Genomic DNA, 22,590 nt, shown 5'->3' on the forward strand with positions numbered 1-22,590 from the left:
CAGCATGTATTCCCCCAATTTCAGTGCTCTATGTTGGCTGGCAGGAGTAGGAAAAGACACACTGCAGTGACATTATATATTAGAGTTAAGTTGAATCGGGAGCGTTTGGCATGGGGCTGCCATTTTCTTCAGAGTTTTGTTCTTTGTAACTTGTAGTTCTTCTCTGAATGTTCTGCATTTTATGACGGGAAAACTATACAGTCTTTATTTTGAAACAAAATGAGAAGTGAATTGAATGGAACGATGTTAAGAGCTTGGCACAGGCATACATTATATGTGTAAATAAATGGAAAGCGACTAAGGCCGCAATCCTAACCCCACTTACCTGGAAGTAAGCCCTAATGAATTCAATAGAACTTACTTCTGAGAAGTGTTTAAGATTGAGCTTTTAAGATATGGACACATCTGCAATGTTTACTCTGACGCTACTAAATGTTCAGATAAAGTGCATTGGAAGTGTGCTACAGGGAAAAGTCTATTTAGGATGCCTTAGGTAGCTTAAACATGCAATCTGATTTAGTCCAGTACTGGCTTAGTTCAGTCTGTAGTGATCATTGCATCAATCAGTACAGTACAATATAAGCCAACTTGTTTCATATGTTTACAAACAGACTTTCAAGCTGCTACCAAATAAAGATTAGTGCTGATGCAGAAATCAATCCTAGTAATTACTTAATAAGTGCTGCATGTCAAAAATTCTTACACGTAAAAGAATTACACATTGTCTAAACATTCCTCCCTAATTATTTTGTGACTTTCCCTATGTGAGTAATTACACTGTGAAAAACAGACCATCTATTTAACAAGGTACAGTGTAATTGAGCTCTCTCTCACTTAGAGGGTGAACTCTGCTAGCTAATGTTACATTTACTGTGCATGCTTCCATGGGAGTTTGAGAAATTTCAATAAATGTTTGAAAAGTAAATTAGGTTCTCAAATAAATATCCCTGTAAACGTCAGTGGGTTAATTTAAAATATTGATTACAATTAAGAAAACAGTTTGAGAAAAGCCAAGCTTATTCTGTTCTAGATTATGATTTTTCTTCAACTTCTCTTTTATATTAAAAATAAAATGCTGATTAGCATAATCTTCATGTAAATAATTTATTTGTCGTTTGATGTACTCAAGGATCATTTGCTGAAGTTGTATACCTTAAGACATTGAAAAATAGCAAAAGACAAGATTAAAAATGCCATCCCACGCTATTTAAAATATTTGATATATTGTTTAAAATACTTCATTCTGATTAAATGATCTCCTGATGAGATTGTTTATTGATTTTTATACAAGAACCTTTCTTGTTTTTAACTATTTTGAGCTGCAGTTACTCTAACCAAATGTGCTAGGAAATGATGCTAGTTGTTTTTGAAAGAATTGTCTCAGCTATCTCACAGTTGGTGGTATGATTCCAAGGTTATGTTATGCAATTGGATGGTGTGCTATTGATTGGCTATAAATTTAATCTTACTCCTTGATACCCTTTAAAGCTTCCCATGATCACTGAAAGCTTGAAATTATATTAAACTATGCTCTGCAGCAGGCATTGTTAATCTTTTAATGTCTTGGTAAATTATACCAAATTCATTTTGTATTATTAAATTAAATTAATAATTACTTTTATTGATTTGTTTAAACTTTAGCCTACCTATTTGCTAAATAAACATTGTCATAGTTGTGTCTTGATTTTGTACATCCTTAAGAAAAAAAATTGTTCATGTTGTTAAGTAAATATTTAAATACAGTAAAGTACAGATTTATGTATGTATGCTGTGTGTGTGTGTGTGTGTGTGTGTGTGTGTGTGTGTGTTTCTTAATAAAATTATGGAGCACTGAAATATGGGCTGAGGAGAATTTGAAAATGTAGCCTTTTAAACAATTTGTGTTTAACAATCATATAGGAATGTTAATACAAATACCTAGAGTAGTTGTTACTGGCTGTACTTTCCATATGGGTTAGGGGACAAGATTTTGCTTATCAGGAAGCCTAGCACCAATATTTTGTTTTACATTTTATGACAACACACTTTAAGGCACAAAATGAAATTATTGCAGGTCCCTTCTACATGAAATGAGCACAGTGTATAAAAATATATGGACTGTCAGATCACATGTTCCCTCTTCTCCCACTGTCCCCACTTTATCATCAGCATTAACCCAAAACATGAGCTCCTTTGTTGGTTTTCATCTGATCATGGGAAGACTAAATGAGTTTTGGACTATCCCTGGTTCAATGCGCCCTGCAGGCCAGATTTCCTTCCTCTTCCTGACCTTCACATGCTTAGCACAAAGGTCTGGAGGGGACTTTAAACAGCTCAATTTGTGCAGAAACTTTCTGTTCAGCTGTTTTGTCTATAGCACCCTTTGTTGTAGAACTTTTGTGTATAGTAAAGCTGCTGCCTGTCAATTTTGGTTGAAGAACCTATGTTTTCCTACTTTACGGGTTTCTGATATCCCAACTATTCATTCTCTCTGCAATTTTTTTAAGTCTATTTTTTCCCTCTTTTCTCTGTCCTCGCCCCCCACAAGCAATTTTAAACCTTTTATGAAAAAGCACATTATACATCCTCCCTGGTGCTTTAGCTACCCACTCCTGTACAGCACCAGTCCGTGAACCCTTTCCAAATAAACCTTAATAATGCACATATATTTTCCATTTTTGCAGCGCACTAACTTCATGGTTTAATTGACCTTTCCAGTATGACCTCAAAATCTCTGCTTCAATAGTCACAGTCAGTTCAAGACCCATATGTGTAGGCAATAGTTTTCTCAGTGTGTATTACTTAACACTTAAAACAATGACTACAGGCACACTTCAGTGGACTACACTAGCAAGCTTCAGCTGGACTGACAAAACATCTACAAAGAGAAGAGACATACACTAGTAACAAAAGAGATACTGATTAATTTATTGTTGCTTTCTCTCTTTTTTATAAGTACCGTTTTGGAAGAATGTGAGACAGTATTGGTATTCAGCAATACCACAAGTGATTTAAAAGAATACCCCTTTGCCGCAGGGTGTGGGCCCACCACCCACCTGAACTAAGGATCCAACCCAATGCTGCCTGCTGCATGTTACTAATTGACTCCTGCAGCCTTGTGAGTGTTTTCCAGCACTCAGTGCAGTGCAAGAAACAGAAAACACCCCCTCCCATCACGCTGAAGCTGAGGAAGAGTCGCTCCCCCTGCGACGGCCATGCTGAGTCACATCCACTGCTGCAATCCCACAGGGAATGGGTATTATTTAGTATGGCACTTTGGACTAGACCATCTTCAGTTCCAGCTGTAACATTTATGAGAGTCCCCCCTCAACCCTGTTTCCTGTGAAAATCGCAAAAGTGGTTTTTCTTTTTGTCCTGTATCAAATTGAAGAGAGAGAAAAATGCCTCTTCAATATGCAGGATTCTGATAAAATTCTTGGACAAGTGTATGTAATCTATCCTGATATTTTGTCTGGCCTCTGAGTCAGCATTTTGATACTTCAATTGAACCCATATAAATAATCAGACTGGGTTTTGGGTAAAAACAGGCCACAACTTTATTGAATAAAGTTCAATGAAAGAGGTTTGGCTTGGGCATGGGGCAATCTAAATACTTCTGGCCCGCCCGCCGGAAGTAACGCGTGGTCAGTCCAGGCAGGGGTTCCTAAGACTTACATCAAATAGGGTGACCCCCACAGGGACCGCCGTCTGGGAGAGTGCCTTTGGCCCTGGGCACATGGACATGGCCACGCCCCCCGGATCCCTTTAATGGGATACCTCAGCATTTGGAGGGGCAGGTGGGGACCACAACCTCCCTTCCATCTAAAACAAGGGATTGCCCCAGTGCTCAACCAGTTGTGACGAATTGCTATGAGGTAGGCAAAACCACTGAATCAGTGCCAATTAGCCTGGTGGGCAAATTCCTACCCAGCCCCGTAAAGAACGGCGACCACCATAGCCACAGCAAAGTCATTGCCTATCAGCGTAAACCATGGGTGGGTGGGATGGGGGAAAACCTGGCGCAGGAACAAACAGGCTGTGCCCTCGGTGAGGGGGCGGATCCAAGGTAAGCCTACCATTGGCTTCGACTCCTGGCACAGCCCACGTCCCAGCCTGCATCCCCATTTGCCAATGCAGGGTGCAGGCTAAGATCCAGCTCCTGATAAGCAACGGGGGCATATGCCCCCTCCCCCTATCAGGAAGGGCCCTGTCATTTGAATTCCACTGTCAGGGCCCCAGTGAAGCCTCTTCCAACCAGCAGCACCGCCACACCAAGAGAGGTGAGCGGACTTAGACACTCATACCTAATCTAAACTTGGGAAGTATAGTATTCAAAATACATAGCAGCTAGCATCTTTTGCTTTATTTGATCTTGTCCTATGTTTACAGCATCTTTTAATGCCATTATGTAAAAAAATAATGATGAAATGTTCTTACAACATATTTTAAAAGATACTTTCATTATCCCAATACCTCTGACATATGTATGCTCCATTAATAGTTTTCACAGGTGATGCTACACTTTTAAGTCACCACTTGTTGGTGTTATTAAAGCACTACAGAAAGCAGAAGAGGGGATTTTGAAAATCAAATGTAGGTTTTGCTCAAACGTTGCTTTTCACCCAATTTAGAGATGCAGAAAATTCAAAGCTTGTTTTATCTACCTTTCTGAAAGCACCCTGCACCATTTATCAATAGCACTGTGCTAAGCAATTTAAAGGTAGAAAAAAAGAGTAGAGGTATTAGTAATAGCTGACAGGATAGGTGCAGCTGCAGAATGGGGAAAGCTTTACATATGTTGCATGGCAGCTAATTTTAAAGAGGAGTTTCAATGATGAGAGACTATATTTTTGTACAGAAACCAAATTTATTGAAATGTTTTAAGGAATATGCACTATCTAGAGATATATATAACACAATTAACACTGATGCTTCACTTGAGTAGGTTATAGATTGTAATGTTCTGTGGTTAGAATAGAAGGATGAGGCATAATAATCATATTTTCATATGCTCAAAGTATGCTGTTTCAAGAGATATCTCGTCATATATTGAAAGCAGGAAATCCCATTTTTTTCCAAAATTTGGCTGACTGTGTCTTTGCATGTGCACGTTATGTAACTAATTTAAATAGACAGAGTTTGAATTATTTTTCGCAGAAAAATACGCTTTGAAAGAATACTTCACAGAGCATTCCTAGTGTGTAAATGAATGCCGTACTACCTAATGTAGCGTAAAATTGTACTTATCAATCCCAATGATTGTTTTGCTACCTGTTTACATGAGAATTTATCTGCAAAGCTCTATACTCCATTTCATCTTAATTTTCACTTGCAAGCATACTGTTGTGTTTAGACAGAATGATAAGCACCAGAGTTAATCCTACTTAACAAGATACATATTTTGCAGAATAATTAGGTTAAGAGTGATCAGAATGAGAGTATGTCCTACAACACTTGCCTTAACAATATACCTTGGGGAAGTTGTGGGATTTTGACTTTGAAGGTATTTATGTGAGCTGCCCTTGTGTTGTTAGCTCTTCAGTGAATTCCCTAGGATCGTTAACATTCTCTGAATGATTCTCAAGTAATATTTCAGTTGAAACTAGTCTAAATATTTGACTGCTTATTTAAAGGATAACTGAAAGCAAATATTTGATGTCTTAATATATTATTTTAATCTCTCAGGAAAATTAGGAGGATTTGCACAAGAAAACAATACTATAGATTCTGGAGAACTTGATATAGGCCGAAGAGCAACACAAGAGGTTCCTCCTGGGATCTTCTGGAGGTCACAGGTCTTCATTGATCAGCCACAGTTTCTAAAATTCAATATCTCCCTTCAGAAAGATGCATTGATTGGAGTATATGGCCGAAAAGGCTTACCACCCTCGCATACTCAAGTAAGAGCTGTTTTCAAATACTAAATCTTGCTTTCATTAAAAACAATAACTGCATATTTGAAAATACTTTATTACTTTGGATTTCAGTAATTCCTTTTGAATAGTTTCACTGTCTGTATTCCATATTGTGTGCTAAGCTGATAATGAGGACACTAGCTATTATTCTATAAGTAGCCTTTTAAAATGCAATTTGGACATTTTATCTCAACCACACATGGAAGTCTTTTCAAATCACTTTTATTGGGCATCATAAGTACAGTAAAAAGAAATGTAATGCTTGGTTTCCCCCCCAAATGGGTCACTTTGTAGACCCAGTTAGAAATCTGTAATTTAGCTGGGGCTGTACATAAAGAAATCACTTGTGCCACTGTATCCTTGCTAATAAATTAATGGTTAAAATGCTGAAGCAAGGTTCCCATTGACCCAATTGTGATAGGTTCCCTGACAGAAGTACCTGGGCTGCAAGCTCAGCAACTATGGAGGTGTCACTAAAAGGGGGGGGGGCAAGGATAAGGTAAACAGTTCATTGAGCCACCAGCTACTGAACATGAAACTACTCCTGAAAAGTACTTTGTATGTGGGTTGATGACAGAGCCATGGTTTGAAGTGAGACTGCTGTAAGAGACAAATGAAGAATACATGGGAGAAGGAAAATAGGACTTGAAAACTGTTTGGAGAGAGGGAGCGAAACAAGTGTTAGCACTAAAGGAGCACTAAAAGATATAGGCATGATAGAAAGAGTGTGGGCACTCAATACTTATGGGCCTCAGCCTGTCTTGTAGGGTGATAAATGGGTTTTTATAACTGACATATAGGGCCAGAATGACAGATTAGTTGCTTGAAGTGCCAGGGTTCCTGAAAGAATCCAGATACAGGCACACATGTCTAACTTGTTTCTGATCCAGACCCAGCAGATGATCCTCATATGCTTTGCCAACAGCATGAAATCAGTGTGAAATCAAGGCCCTCCAGATTTTCCTGAGCCCTCTCTTTCCTCTATAGCCTTTCCCTTGAAATAATGAGACAGGGTCTTTTTTAGCTCCCATGGTTCCTAGCCTAGCAGGATGCAACTGAGAGCATGTGGAGCAGTGTCCAAAGATGCTGTGGAACATGGGATATATGACACACTCCCAGCAGAGTCTAGGGACAGTGGTAAATAAGAGGATTGTTACACACTACTCTTGACAGGACTGGACATTGCTGTACATGGTGACAGCATATGTACAGGACGTGAAGGACATTGCTTCCTATGGAGCTGACTACCCCAAAAATTTTCTAAGCGTGAGGAAGTAAAATACAGAATTGATATTTCATGTTTGCTTCAGCTCAGGAAGGATCTGAGCCTAATCCAAAAGGAAGATAGAGTGATGAAATCTAGGGTTCGATCTTCTCTCTTCTTTGGGCCCTCCACTATTATAATACGTTAAATGGCCTTTTGGTCACACAAACACACAGACTTTTTTGCCAGGACCTTTAAATCCCTTTTCTCTGGATAGGCTATGGGTGGATATTTGAAAGCAGAGAGTAGTAAAAGTCTTCCTCAGAGAAAGGTATGTTGAATTGTTCTGTTAATACTTCCACACTCTTTTGTCCAGATTTTGTCTTGGTTTACACCCATGAAAATCCATCTGCGAGGAAAAACCAGTGAGGAGTCTGGATGTCTTACGCCATTATCACTTTTTGCTAAATGCATGTGGTTAATCTATTTTATCATTTTTCCTGGCTGAATCAGCTTTCCTTTTTTTTAAAAAAAATCATAATTATTTATTAGTTTGTATTCTAAGTATCCTTTCGTGGCAATTACTGCACCTTTTCAGACCGTATCATTAGAAATGATATTTTGCCACATTTTCCCAGTTTTGCAACTTTATCCCCAGATGTGGTAGAGCCTATTGTGCTCTCTGCCTGTGTCAGAACAGTCTGGGTTGCACAGCTCTGTTTTCTCAGGTATCATAAATAAATCAACCAGAAGTAATTGATAGTGGCTGTCCGTTCAAAAACAATCAATGGTAGTCTGCAAGTCTTTTGTGACACATTCTTAAAATGTCAGTTTCATTGCAACCAGCCAATCAATAAGTTTATTTAAAGAGACTTTAAGAAATAACAAATGACTTTGTTAGCTTAAACTAAAAATGAATAAGTGTGAGAGATCCATATACATATACCCAACAAATATAAGGAGATTAACCTAGGAGGTGAAAATCATGGGAAAAAATATTTTAGATTCCTACTTATTTATTTATTTATTTATTTTAATCCAGGGCTAGTTGCTTTCTTTTCACACTGTAACTTCCACATGGAAAAGTTGGTTAACAACAATAATTAGGACTCAGGGCATGGATCCTTGAAAGAAATACTATGATTAAGGAGAAGGATTTTTAAGCCAACTGTCAGTATGAAAGAAAAGGAGCAGTTTGCACTTTATCACATACTTAACATTTGGTAATTTTACACAAGTTGCTTCTGTGTTAAGGTTGTGTTTCTGTGGCCCTCAGTTGAAATACTGGCTACTTCGCATACTACCCAAGTTAACTACTGTTATATATTTGCTGAGGAACAGGTGAAAAGTAATGTGTAGCAGGTGCTTCTAATGCATTCAGCGATTGAATGGGGCAGCCAACTTGTTGCCCTCCAGGTATTACTGGACTACAACTCGCCTTAACCGCAGCCACCATGGCCAAGGTTTAGGGATGTTGGAAGTTGTAGTCTTGGAACAACAATGAACCAAAAACAAACCCCTGTGTTTCAATAAGAACCAATCACAACAATACAAACACAGCACATAGGCTAATAGTTAGTAGAAAATATATAATAGAATAATGATATCATTCAAATTATAGTCTTTCCGTTGCAACTTTTGAAAGACCATTGAGAGACTTTACTTTTGAAACTTTTGAGATGTCTTCTGTTGAAACTTCTGAAAGACTATTGTGAGACTGTCCTTAGACATCTGTTTTGAACACATAGCTTGACGGTCCTCACTACCACTCTGTTATATTGTACATATGAACTTTGATTGCCTTACTCCTATAATTTGAATGATATCATTATTCTATTATATATTTTATATTATTAGCCTACGCATTTTGTTTGTATTGTTGTGATTGGAAGTTGTAGTCTGGCAATATCGGGAGGACATAATGATGACTTTCCCAATGATTAAACACACACCTTGCAAAGCAGCCTTCTAGAAACACCAGGTTTCTTCCGAGTAAACAAGGATATCCAATTAATTCAATTAAAGGGTCAAAGCATTTCAGTTTAATTTCAGAGGCTCATTCTGAAATCAGTAGATGACAGTATGATTGTCACAGTTCAAGGAACAATAACTGGCTTTATAACTGGCTTGGATGAATTAGTGATTTTATACACTTACTTAAATAGAACGTAGTTGAGTGGTGAGTATGAAAGAAGAGTGCCAGTTTTTATAGAAGTCGTTCAGAAGCGTCTTGGTGGAGCTTGCCAAGAAGGGGAGCAGGAGAGGCAGCACTATTGGAGCTGTGCAGGTGCACAACGGGACTGCCAGATTCGCTTTCCCGGTGCACCCCAACCTCATCATCACTTTGCTTCTCCTCCTCCAGGGAAGCAGCAGTGATCATAAGCATTGCCAGGATGCAAGCAATGCAACCCTTCCTACATGGTGAGCTGCTTTAGTGGTTGTACATCCATAATAAACAGTGGTTGTACATATATAATAAACATTCAGTGTAGAAATAAAATTATGGGCAAACACCACTTCAGAGTGGTCAGAACTGGGCAACGTATTTACTGGATGAGTACAAAATAATAAATTTTAGCTGTGATTGCTTCAGTGCTGGGAATTTGAGGTACTTAGGATATAGTAATAAATCATAATAATTTTGCTGATTGATTGATGCTCACTTTTTGAGATTTCACAGTGCTTCTTGTATAGTAACTCCATGCAACAACCCTTTAGCATAGATCAGTATTATTATTATTCCCATTGCTGATAGGATGCTGAGTCTGAGGATAGTAGCTGGGTTCAGGCTAAGAAGAGATTTCCCAGTTCACCCTATTAGCCTTTACCTTTCACCAGAACTTGACCTAGTTTTCCCTAATTTGGAGTGTAAAATAGGAAGTAATGCACACAGCAACTAAAGATGTCTCTAATTTTGGCATATTTAATACTGTTCTGTCTAAGCCTCTGATAACCTATTTGTTGCTGTTAATAAAACATAGTGCTTTTGACAGCTATGTTATCTCTTAAAGCTGATATAGTGTTTTCCATTATCAGTGTCTCTATTTGTAGCTTTTCTGTTATGTTCTTAAGCAGAAATAAATAAAATAATGAGTCACTGAGTTGTAGGGGGATCGACTGCCATTGATTGCTACCATCATCATGTGGTTACCTCTAGGTGACTATTCTTATACTGCTAGTTGTGTGCAAAAGTTAATCTTGTTGGCTTTCCTTTAGCAAAGTATATAAAATCATCTGTCTCGGTGACTGAGTACAGCCATGAAAATGTACTCCTGGTAGCATACAGGTCAGGATGTTGGCATGCAAGCAGCATATTACGGAAGCTGACACAGGAACTGTGTGTTCCACACTACACTACTTCAAAGATTAACTGTTGAAAATACTTCAGGCACTGAAGCTTTAATTTAGGAACTTTTAAAAGGCTGTAATCAATGTAACACTACATAGATGGATAATATATACATTTTGTGCAATTTCCCCTTGCAGTATGACTTTGTGGAACTTTTGGATGGTAGCCGGTTGATTGCAAAGGAACAGCGCAACCTTCTTGAGGCAGAGAGAGCAGGTAGACAGGCAAGGTCTGTCAGTCTTCATGAAGCAGGTTTCATCCAGTATTTGGATGCTGGGATCTGGCATCTGGCTTTTTATAATGATGGGAAAAATGCAGAACAAGTGTCTTTTAATACAATTGTCATAGGTAAGAATTGCATTCACTGTGTTTGTTTACAAAAGTTGCAAGCTGAACTATTCTCTAATATTTTCTTCTTTGTTGGGCAATCTTGAGTATTTTGCAGGAAATCTGTTTTGATGGAACACAGTTGTGTCAAAATCTGACATGTTGTTATGCTCTGGTATCAAAGTATAAAGATCTTGTAATAATTCTATTCTATTAAAATAATTCTATTAAAATAGAATTTTGTTAGAAGTTACTGCTTTAACATTCTACAAGTAATTCAAATGAATTAAGCTCTATTTACATTCTCAAAGGCAGTAAACAAGCTAAGCACTCACACTCCTAAAAGTGTCTTAATTTGCTATCATTTACAAGTGATTTAAATAAGAGTTCTCTTCTGTTTTTGCTAACTGCTGTGATTGCAGGGTATTAGAATTTCTCTTCTTACGGTTCCTTTCAGAGTCTGTGGTGGAATGCCCCCGCAATTGCCATGGAAACGGAGAGTGTGTATCAGGATCATGCCATTGTTTTGCTGGATTTCTGGGCCCTGATTGTTCAAGAGGTATATAAATTGAATTCCTTTCTTAAGTCAATACAAATACAGAACAGAAATACAAGTAGTTACTAGAGCAGCAAGAAAAAGAAACTGAAGTACAACTTGTTGTCTAGATGTTCCTCTGCTTCTAAAGCTTGATTGAAAAGAATTGCGTTAAGTCTTCTGTCATGTTTTATTTCACAGCAGCCTGCCCAGTATTGTGCAGTGGCAATGGGCAGTACTCCAAAGGACGCTGTCTTTGCTACAGTGGCTGGAAAGGGACAGAGTGTGATGTGCCTACCACCCAGTGCATTGACCCTCAATGCGGAGGTCGTGGGATTTGCATCATGGGCTCTTGTGCCTGCAACTCTGGATACAAAGGAGAAAACTGTGAGGAAGGTAAATATATAAACATTTACTTAGGATTTGACTGTAATTCTTCAGAAGTGCTTTGCTACACTATTATGTTCTAGGCCCTAAATATAATACCAAATAAATGCAGATGCTAGCACATTTTAGATTTAATGAAAACATCTCTTTTATATGCATATCATTCACATTCAGAATCTTTCAAGCATATTAAACATAGGATTTAGAAAATCTTTCTTGGACTGTAGACTTTAGTTTCCTTAACTATTGAATGTGTAAATACATTTTAATCTCTTAGCTTGTGAGCTTGATCTTCTTTGTTACATCACTGAGCTAAGATGAGGTAGGAAAGAAAAAAGATAGTTTGACAAAAGACTCAGTATTTTCACATAGTAGAAGAAATTGCATGTACTGAAAATCTCCTACATAAACTACATTCCTGAAAGTGCTAATTCAAATCCTTCACGTTGAAAAACTGTACAGAGTTTTTCTGTTGTGGTGGTGTAAATAATTATGATAGCCTTTCCTCTGTGCTGATATTTTTTTCAGATGGAAAAAAACCCACACGTTTCCATTCTCAATCAGATTGATTTTATTGATCTGCACATACAAAGTAATACAATTAAGTCTCTGGAATTAAATTTTCAGACCATTGACCCTACAAGTGTAACGTTTTATTGAGTCAAATTGCTAAATTAAATCTCGTCAACTAAAGCACATTAAAGTGAATTAAGAAAGATAGAGGGTATGCAAGTCATTTATTTCCTAAACAGGCTGATGGTGGTACACAGCTGTCACAACACAGCAATAGCAGAGTCCACTAAGACAGTCTATTCATATACATGGTCTTTGGGCAACAGAACTTCCCCTAACTTGTATTCATTTCAGTAGCTACCTTCAGATGATTTCAAACCTGTTTCCTTTGTTCTGAATATTGCAATAAAGCCATCTTCACTCTGCCCTGGTATAACTCAGAAGATTAATTCATAAAGAGTATTCTTCCTTTTTAGCTAATGACCAAATCTGTATATAGTATGCACATGCACATCTCTATGCTAGAACAGTGAAAGGCCTATTCTCAACAAGGTTTAAATTTTGGAACAAACTAAGCAGCCATAGTGTCAGGGAAGAGTTAGAAGTTTCCATTTTCCCAGAGGGAGAATGTTTTCCCCAACAGGAAAACAACAGGGAGGGACAGGATGTTCCCAGGAAAGGCAAGGGTTAAGTTCTAGCTCAGATTCAGAGGAGGGGAGATACAAGTCAGCTCTAGTGAGGAGGTTAGAAAAAAGAGCGGGAAAGCAAAAGGAAGGGCGCATTCGACATTTTGAGAGTGGCTGGTCACGGAGAACCAGAGCTCAGAAGGTATCTGAAATAAGTGACTCTGAGGAATAATAGTTAAAGTTAAGAACCGTTTATAAGATTGTTTTGTTAATACACAATAAAAAGTTATAAAAGAACAAGAAGCGTTTGTGTGGTGATCTGAAGAGGACAACGACCAGTCCTGACACATAGTAAGAGAAGACATGATAGAGGTGTATAAAATTTTGCATCTCCCTCTCTCAGAACACTAGACCTTGTAGATAACCAGTGTAGCTGAATGTTGAACTATTAAGAACAGAAACAGCACAGTGGAAGAAGATTGGAAGAAATTTAAAGATTACTTACAGAAATACTGTAAAATTAATGAATGTTAAAATGATGTTGGATGAAACTTATGTGGTTTTTAGCTATAACGCTATAAGGAGTATGAAAAAAACGGGGTATTAACAGTCAAAAGTTAATGTTACACATTATTTTAAGATTAAAGATTAGGATAAACAAAGAGGGGAAGGATTTGCTGAACTAACAAATTGAACTGGAATACAAAAAGGGAGGTGTGAGGAGTTTCGGGAAATAAGCAAATGAAAGAAAGTGATGGAAAGATGGAATTGTTCTTTATCTATTTTTATTTGGTATTTTTCTTTTTTCTTTTTTCATTTTGTAAAATTCTAATAAATATCTGTTAAAAAAAAAGAACAGAAACAGCACAAAGTTAAACTATGGAATTAGCTTTCACAAGAAGTGGTGGTCACCAACTTGGATGGCTTTAAAAGAGGATTAGAAAAATTCATGAGGATAAGGCCACTAGCCATAATGTTTATGTTCTTCCTCCACTATCAGAGACAAGTTGCCTCTAAATTCCCATTGCTGGAAATCACAAGTGGGAAGAGTACAGTTGCAGTCGGCAGCTGCTTTCAGGCTTCCCATGGGCATCTGGCTTGTTGGCTAGTTAGGCATGGAACTTGCAGGTTTTAGAAAATATGTAGGCACATATATTGGGAATGTAAAGGGGAATTCTAACTTCTAAGGCTGCAATTCTAGCCATGTCTACTTAGATATAAGTTCCATGAATTAAGTTGGTCAGTGGGGTTAGGATGGCAGCCTGTTGCGTTCTGTTTTGTTTGCTTGCCTTTATGATTTGAAGCATGCTTTTTTTTAATGAGAGCTAAAATAATAATCATTTTGTGTTAGTAAGCCCTGTTCTGCAGCCCCTGCCACAATTACAGCCGGGTCTTTCTCTAGACCTTCTGATGATTAAAGCGTGTACCTCTATTGATTTTTGCTGCTGCGTTCTGTTAACTTGTAGTTAAAGTAAAAGGAGCATAGCGAGGAATTGAAGGTTTCTTCTGCTTTGTACTCTCTTCTTTTTCAGAGCCTAATAGGAGCATTATACAGATCACTGAATCGTTGTGCTTCTTTACTCATGTGTAAGAATGAATATACTGTAGCCTAATTCATGGGAAATAACGATAGAACTCATAGATGCAAAACTGTCTTCCTGTTTCAGCTGATTGTTTAGATCCAGCCTGTTCAAATCATGGTGTGTGCATCCATGGAGAGTGCCACTGTAATCCAGGATGGGGTGGTAACAACTGTGAAATTCTGAAGACTATGTGTCCAGACCAGTGCTCTGGCCATGGCACGTATCTTCAAGAAAGTGGCACATGCACTTGTGACCCTAATTGGACTGGTCCTGACTGCTCCAATGGTAAGGACTTTTTTAAAAAAAGAAACCTGTTTGCTTTAACTGTTAATATTGGGCAATATTCTAGAATGATATTATATTTAGGTCCCAGTGTAGCTAAAGGCTATAAGCAATGCAAGCAAAAAACATGTAGGAATACTTAACTGAAATTGGCCATACAGTGATAGCAGATTGCCACCACCAACACTTGATTAATTTCATTTCATTCATATATTTCCACGCCGCTTTTTACCCACATGAGTCGCAAAGCAGCTGACAAACAATAAGTAACAATAACATTACAATTGCAACTCAAATCATATAGAATAATTAACAAATCATCAGTAAAATCATTTCATTTTTTAATATAGGAGTGAGCCAAGTTCGCGTCATGTATGCCTGACCAGATGTACAAAAGTGCCTCACATTCTGCATAGACTTGAAGGTTTTCTGTTAAAGAAACCTCTGCAAATTTCTTCTTCACTCAAAAGATGGTAGTGCAGTCTTTTTGCTGAGGTACCAGCCTGCAGCACTATAATAACATTAATATTGTACCTTGTGATGTCGCTGTAAGTCAGTGGTAGCACCTTATGATGCTTAATGTTTATTTTCTGGCTTAGCCAATTTATATATATATATCCATTCATATACAACCAAGTACCATTTATTCTCCCACCAGATGGTGACTGCTGAGTTTACCAAACAGTAATGCCACTAGGGTCCTACAATGGCACTATTCTTTGGTAGGCCCTACAGCCTGGCTGCAGGAGTGTTGGTGGCATGGCTGCCAGAGAGTGACAGAAGCTGAGGGTAGCAGTGCAGTGGCAAACAGGCCAAGGGTCAACACCCCTGAGAATAACTAGGCTGACATTAGTCCCCACAACATTCCTTTCTTTTCTTTTAAATCATCTTTTCATAACCAGGTACGGTGAAGCTACAGCCTCACTGACCATCATCGTTTCCCCCCAAATGACTCTGGGGCCCTACAGGTTTGGAGGTGTTGGAAGGGGGTTGAACATGGTGGGTATGGTTGGAGCATCACTGTGCCACTCACTGGCTGCCCAACTTCCACATGTTAAGTAATAATGGAAGGAAACATGACCTTTTCCATTCTTAGCACTGCCTAGTAAGGGAGGGGTGGAGGTGGGAGGAAGAGAGAAGAATGAACAGCTAGGATTGCAGTAGAATGGTGTGGAAAGAGCAGCAGACTGGCAAGCCAGGGTGATGCAGTGTCCGTGGAATGGTGGTGCTCGTGGAGGAGCAGCCAGGGCAGTATTCCAGGGCTGGTGGTGGTGGTGAGTGGGTGGCTAGAGAGCTGATTGTGCTCCAGAACCATTGAAACTTATAGATTAATTACTTTGCACCTTATTCTCCAAATGTTTCAGATAACCTGTAGATAATCAGTATAAAAGGGACGCGGGTGGCGCTGTGGGTTAAACCACAGAGCCTGGGACTTGCCGATCAGAAGGTTGGTGGTTCGAATCCCCACAACGGGGTGAGCTCCCATTGCTCGGTCCCTGCTCCTGCCAACCTAGCAGTTTGAAAGCACGTCAAAGTGCAAGTAGATAAAAAGGTACCGCTCCGGTGGGAAGGTAAACAGCGTTTCCGTGCGCAGCTCTGGTTCGCCAGTAGCGGCTTAGTCATGCTGGCCACATGACCCGGAAGCTGTACACTGGCTCCCTTGGCCAATAAAGCGAGATGAGCACCGCAACCCCAGAGTCGCCCATGACTGGGCCTAACGGTTAGGGGTCCCTTTACCTTTAATCAGTATATACATGTTCCTAATTAAAAAAATGTTTTGTTAAGATTCTAAGAGGAAAAGTAAAAGTTGTTTTGCTCCACCCAAAGGTTTAGCGGCGGGGGGGCGGGCGTTCAAAATCAACTTTGCTTTCCTCTGTCTTCATCAGCAGTTTATCCATTAATTAGCCCTCCAATTCCTCTTCAGTTAAATTAACTCTAATTAATAAGTTCATTACAAAGACTGACGCACCTTGCTTAAAGCAAGTGTGCTAGAAGCTGATAAACACCTCCACTCTAATGAAAAATTGATTAGATGGAAGACAAAAGGTGGGGCCTCTGAAATAAACCTTTTCTTCCCAGAGCAGGGTTGATATTTTGAAGTTTTGAAGTTAATCCATCCAAGATCTCATAATAAATAAATACAACATTTAGTTCAAAGTAGATATAAAAAGATTATATGAGAAACTCTCTTGGCTCCCACACCTTCTAGCACATAAAATGTGTCACAAGTCTTGATAGTATGTTTAATGTTCTACAGCTCTTTGAGATACAGCAATGACGTCTCAGGGGAAGGATCCTTTTCAGCTTTTTTATTATTACATTCCTATTTCAATATCTATCACAAAATAATTTCTGATCTTTGTTTCCAGAATTGCTTTTTCTGCTGTTTCTTTCTTTCAGGAGACAGAAGTCATATAATATGCTTATGAAACATCTTATGGCTGTGCCAGCTTTGTTCTAAGAGTCTTAAACTATATCCCTTAAGCTATGTTTTTCCTCCTCATATTAGCGCCACAGAAAACTATTCCCTCAAAGAAAAGAAGGAGAGATGAATGCAAACTGTAATAGACTGGAGTATTATTTCACACCTTGTATTCAGCTTGAGAATAAAGTGTTTTATGTAGCTTAAAAAACACTTTATTATTTTAGCAATCACAGTGCATTTTCACAAGACGACAAATAAGGAACTGAATACTGTAGATGAAAAGTGACCAGCCTACCTCCCACATGCGGCCTTTCCCCTAATTTCATGTGGCGCTTGGCCTAATGTCATGCAGGTAACAAGGATGGAGATAATGGGAGGAATGAGGATGGCAGAGTGGGAGAACATGGCAAACAGAGTGAAAGAAAAAACAGGTGGCTTCATCCATTTTTGTCCCAACCCTACCCACCGCTTGCATGTGGTCTCCAACAGATTACCCCTGAGGATATGCAGCCCTCCACATAAAAAAGTTTGCCCACCCCTGCTGTAAATAATGGGTTAAACTGGTTAGTTGATACTGTCTGGGGGTTTTTGCCTACCACATAACAGTTGTCACAACTAATCTGGCAGTTAGGGCATTGGGTTGGATCCTTAGTCTAAGCAGGAAAGAGATTGGGAGTCCCAGACCCCACTCCAGTGGATCAGGGTACTGTGTTAGATGGGTCCTAGGGGCAGTGCTTGTGTCCAGATGTCCAGATGTAGGTCATAGGGTGATCCTTAACCCAGAGGTGACCCTGCCAATCAGTCATCCAGCAGTCAGGTTGGATAGTTCTGGATTCACTCCCAATGCCTATGCCAAAACTACCCAATCAGAACACAAGATATTTTGGGCTCAAGGATAGACACACACATACAAAATTCATCCATCTTGTGTTGATATTCCACACAATAACTATCCTTACTTGTGGACTTGGGAGTGTAGTTACATTAAGTTGCCACAATAGGGCAGAGAGTAGGAAAGAGCTTTATCTCAGTGCCCTTTATTTCAACAATCATGAGGATTTCAAGAATGAAACACTTAATTTCAAGGTTACATGAAATAATACATTAGACTTACAATTTCAGGAACAAAAGTGCTGGAGATCATAGAACGGAAATAGACAAAAGGAATAGCTGTTTTTACTCCCTTGTTGGAAGACTTCAGGCTTAACACTGGTAGAATCAAAACATTAACATGATATTGTTGTATCTTTATTTTTCTGTGGGTTAAAGCAAGATTTTCTGCTGTAGCTACTATTAGTTTTCAGTGCATATGATCTCAATGCTTAGTAAGAATATTACATAAATCCTCAAAACAGGTGAGTCTTGAGATATATGTGATTAGGAAATCTAATTTTAAAATACTCAAAGCTAACTGAAGAAAAGCTGTGGTAGATAGACATCACTAAATCTCCTGGGCAACTAATAGAGCATTAGCTAAGATGTAGATTCCCCATCCTCTTGAGAGCTTCCTGAAAATGCTTTTACATTTTCAAAGGGTTTGCCTTCCTCTGTGATCAGGTTGGATCAGGAATTTGGCTAATTATTGTGTTCTTTCTCCACCCCACCCCATCGTCCTATCTCCTGCTGTTTATTTCTGATGCAGAAATCTGTTCTGTTGACTGTGGCACACATGGCGTCTGCATGGGTGGAACTTGTCGTTGTGAAGAAGGCTGGACTGGCCCATCCTGCAGTCAGAGAGCATGTCACCCTAGGTGTGCTGAACATGGAACATGTAAAGATGGGAAGTGTGAATGCAGCCAAGGCTGGAATGGCGAGCACTGCACCATTGGTAGGCTAACTGTGCTTTAATATTGTTCTTCAATACTGAGCTTAAAAAGCCAGAGGTCCTGACCTTGTCTGAATCAGAAATTTAGCACTTTGAAGCCTGTTCCTTCAAATGGAATATTTTCACTTGTCAGTTTGTGTAAAGAAATTGTTACTTTAAAAAAAGAAGAAGAAATGATTATATGATGGATCATCAATCCTTTATAGTTATCTCACCCCAGATAGAAGGGGCAAGAATCTCTATTCAATTTTTTCTTGGTTTTCTAAACATATAAGTTCACTGACTCCAGTGATAACTATTTTAGTATTCTTCCTAATCATTGGATAAATCAGCTTATTTCTACTGGCTTTTCTGATTTTAGTTTGTAGTCGTGCATCTCATTTCACCTTTATTAACAAAGGAAACTAAAGAAACATTGTACATGAACATAAAAGCTGGTTTGTTTGCCAGGAAATCTAGCACCCTGAAATAATTTTTGTTGAGTTTTGTTAGCAGGCATAATGAATTATTTAACATTTCCACAAAGCTTCTGTTTCGACAAATTGAGCAACTTGCTGACTTTCAGCACTTCCATTCATAGGTTTGTTTGCTTTTTTGCAAGCAAGAGCAGAGGCCCTATGTTTTTGTAGTACATGACTCATTTTTCCTTTACATCCTGCATATTATATGGATATAAAAGAAAGATGCCTTTTTTCTTTCTTAAAAATTTCTTTCTTAGAATTCTGTTATGTTTCTTTTCAGAAACCAGTCTTTGACCAAATAACCTTTGATATCTAACTAAGTTGGATCCATGATAAGTCATTAAAGATCACAAAGAGGACAAATGAAAGAAGACTTTTCATAGGGATCCTTCACATTTGTTTCCATATTTCCTGCTCCTTTTAAAAGTCTATGGTAAAATGGATATGGGAGACAAAGCCTATCGCTAAGCTTTTGCTTGTCAGCTTGTAATTATTCAGCAAATCACTCTTCTGTTGGCCTCACCGACCTACATGGATTACAATTATATATGGATGAACTGTTCTTGCACATTTTTTCCAATGTATTAGACACAACAGGGTTTTTTTCATCAGCATTGGGAAGGCAGGGGGTTGAACTAGATTTCAAAAGTATGTGTTGCCCGTGTATTTATTGCATTACTGCTTTTGCAATAATACACTCGTTGTTATGGATATTTGTTAAGCTTTTAAACATTCAAGTGGTTTGGGTAGGGCTTCCATTTTCCTTCAATGACTGACTAATTCAGCAACAGTTCTAATCCCATATATATCCAGTTTCCCCTTATACATAGTCATGGTTCCCAATAACTTTCAATCTCACCAATCTCTTTAAACCCTAATGGATGGGGACAGAATTGCAGCCTGCAGCTATGAGAATACCTATGCCAAAATGGATTAATTTTATTATAAGTATACTTTGAAATTCCATTTACCAATTTTAAACTTATAGAATACCAAATTTATTGATTTAATATTGGTGCTAGAGTGTATTTATTGATGGCAACAACACATAAAAGCTGTCTTGTGTACTCGTTATGCAAATGCTCGCCTAATGAACAATTTCCATGGAGCATATACTGTGTTTGGTAAACGGGAGCTGTGTGTATAAATAAATACAATGATAAAAAGCTTGAAAGGAGAAATGGGTAGAACCAATGAGTTGGATCTCAAGATTCCATTCTTCCAATGAAAACAGTTTTCCCACAACAGAATTAGTATTTTGGATCCAACCTTCTGTTAGTACAGATAAAATAATGTTAGAGAAAAATAAAACCTGCATAATGACAATAATGCAAAGTGTATTGCACTCAGCCTGTGTGGTACTCCCAGTAAGTCTGTGATCCAATAGCAGTAGAAAAAGGAGTCTGCAATAATTGTCAAGAGGAATAACTTACACCACCTATATTTCTGAGGGTCTTTGTAATCATATTACAGGGTTCAAAAGAAAAAAGACTGGAAATAACACAATGCACCATAATAATTGCACCATGTGAGTTTGTACAGCAATACTAGTCGTACAATCATGATGCTTAATAAAACAAGATACAAGGTGCAAGACTGAAATTCTGTCCAGATTTCAAATGTTTTAGTCTTGTATGTAGTGTTTAACAGCTAATTCCCCAGCTGTTAGTGTTTCATTTTCAAATTTTCACTGATTGGCTTCCTAATCTCACATCAGCCTTGGTGTTTAACAGAGGGGCACTGACCAGCTTGCCTACATTTTTCTTTCTGAACAAAGCATGTCTTTGTGATCATTAATGATCTTGCTTTCCAATGTAGTGAAATAAAAACAAATAGCAGGTATTTCGTAGCTTAAAGGAATTAGGATTTCCCCTAGGCCAGATTTCCATTTGAATTGCCTGCATCTACATGAAAATCAATGTAACTCAATAAACAGCTTGGTGTTTAAAGCACTATTAGCAGAGAACACCTCAAAGGACTACCTTTCCTTAAACTGGAGAGATGGGATTTTTGGGGGCTTCTAAATATGTGCCCTGCTGAATACAAATAGAAAGAGTAATTGAAAATTAGGTGGGAAAGAAATGAAACATTTTAAAAAACTAATAGAAGTTCTCAGTGGAAACTTGGATCAGGTGCTTCCTTAAACCTATGTTTATTGATGGCTTGCACATCGTAGAACTTTACTTCTCACTAATATGATCAGCATACACTTCCTCGCTCTCCAAGGTTGAGAACTTGTCCATTGTTCAGAGTTACATGCCAGGAGAACTGCAAGCTTTTCACATTTTACCAAGTTAATAGCTGTGTGCACAAATAGCTGTGTGAACCCTTGTGAGCATACATTCAGTAAAAGTGAGCAGAACCTCTCCTTGTTTTCAAGTCCAAAGCTTATCTACATGCATCAATTCAGACTGGCCTGAAGCTCATCTGTATTATCAGCCTTCTTCCTACTGAGTAGAGACGTAGGAAGCATTGGAAACCAGTGCTCTGTAACGGTTGAGATATTAACCTAGTTTTAATATAGCTTTTAACTGGATCTAACTTGTTTGAACATCAGTTCAGAAGCAACAAATAATAATGAGTGGAGTCTGTAGTGGCTGGTGCTTATTGGGACAGGTAGGGCAGAAGGTGGGAAGCCCAGGCAGTAGGTGGTGTCAGAGACAGTGATGGGCAGAGCCAACTTATTATTGGTTTGTCCTTCTCATCCTCCTTGCTGAGTTCTACAGGTGTAACACTGAGACTAAGGATGACACACATTACACACCCAGCCCAGCAAGCAGCAAACTTTGAAATGGGCCCAAGGCTGGGCAGCAGTTGTCTCCCAGTGGCTCGATCTTTGGACCTTTCATCTTTGTCAACCTAGAACTAGGATAGCAAAGAAGAATGGGTAAGACCTGACTGTACTTGGGATATGACAGTGGACTGACCACTCTGCTCCTTACTGGTCCCACTTAAGATTGCCTTCATGGAAAGATTACTTTCTAAAACGCTGGTCCATGTGAAACTGAGAATCAGGCACTAAAATAGACACAAGGAATTTATAGCTTTCAAGATGTTGATGCAGCCACAATTTTTAATATCCTTGGCTATTGGGGGCTGGAGCTAGAGTTCCAATAGCAACTGGAAAGCTACAAGTTCTCCATCACTGCGCCAAAACCTGCTCGACAAAACTTACTGAT

At 38.6% G+C, this 22,590-nt stretch overlaps 1 protein-coding gene across 24 annotated transcripts in view; it reads left to right on the forward strand.

Annotated features, from left to right (window-relative positions):
- Positions 1-22,590, forward strand: part of TENM3 (teneurin transmembrane protein 3) — a 1,264,183-nt gene that overhangs the window by 1,166,666 nt on the left and 74,927 nt on the right. For all 24 annotated transcript variants that reach the window (XM_077934193.1, XM_077934194.1, XM_077934191.1 and 21 more), the window contains 6 exons: positions 5,665-5,879; positions 10,585-10,795; positions 11,232-11,333; positions 11,511-11,705; positions 14,503-14,703; positions 18,768-18,953. In XM_077934193.1, the coding sequence (XP_077790319.1) occupies positions 5,665-5,879; positions 10,585-10,795; positions 11,232-11,333; positions 11,511-11,705; positions 14,503-14,703; positions 18,768-18,953 (1,110 nt within the window). The remainder of the gene's footprint in view (positions 1-5,664; positions 5,880-10,584; positions 10,796-11,231; positions 11,334-11,510; positions 11,706-14,502; positions 14,704-18,767; positions 18,954-22,590) is intronic.

Source organism: Podarcis muralis, chromosome 9, assembly GCF_964188315.1.
Source record: "Podarcis muralis chromosome 9, rPodMur119.hap1.1, whole genome shotgun sequence".
Classification (NCBI taxonomy): domain Eukaryota; kingdom Metazoa; phylum Chordata; class Lepidosauria; order Squamata; family Lacertidae; genus Podarcis; species Podarcis muralis.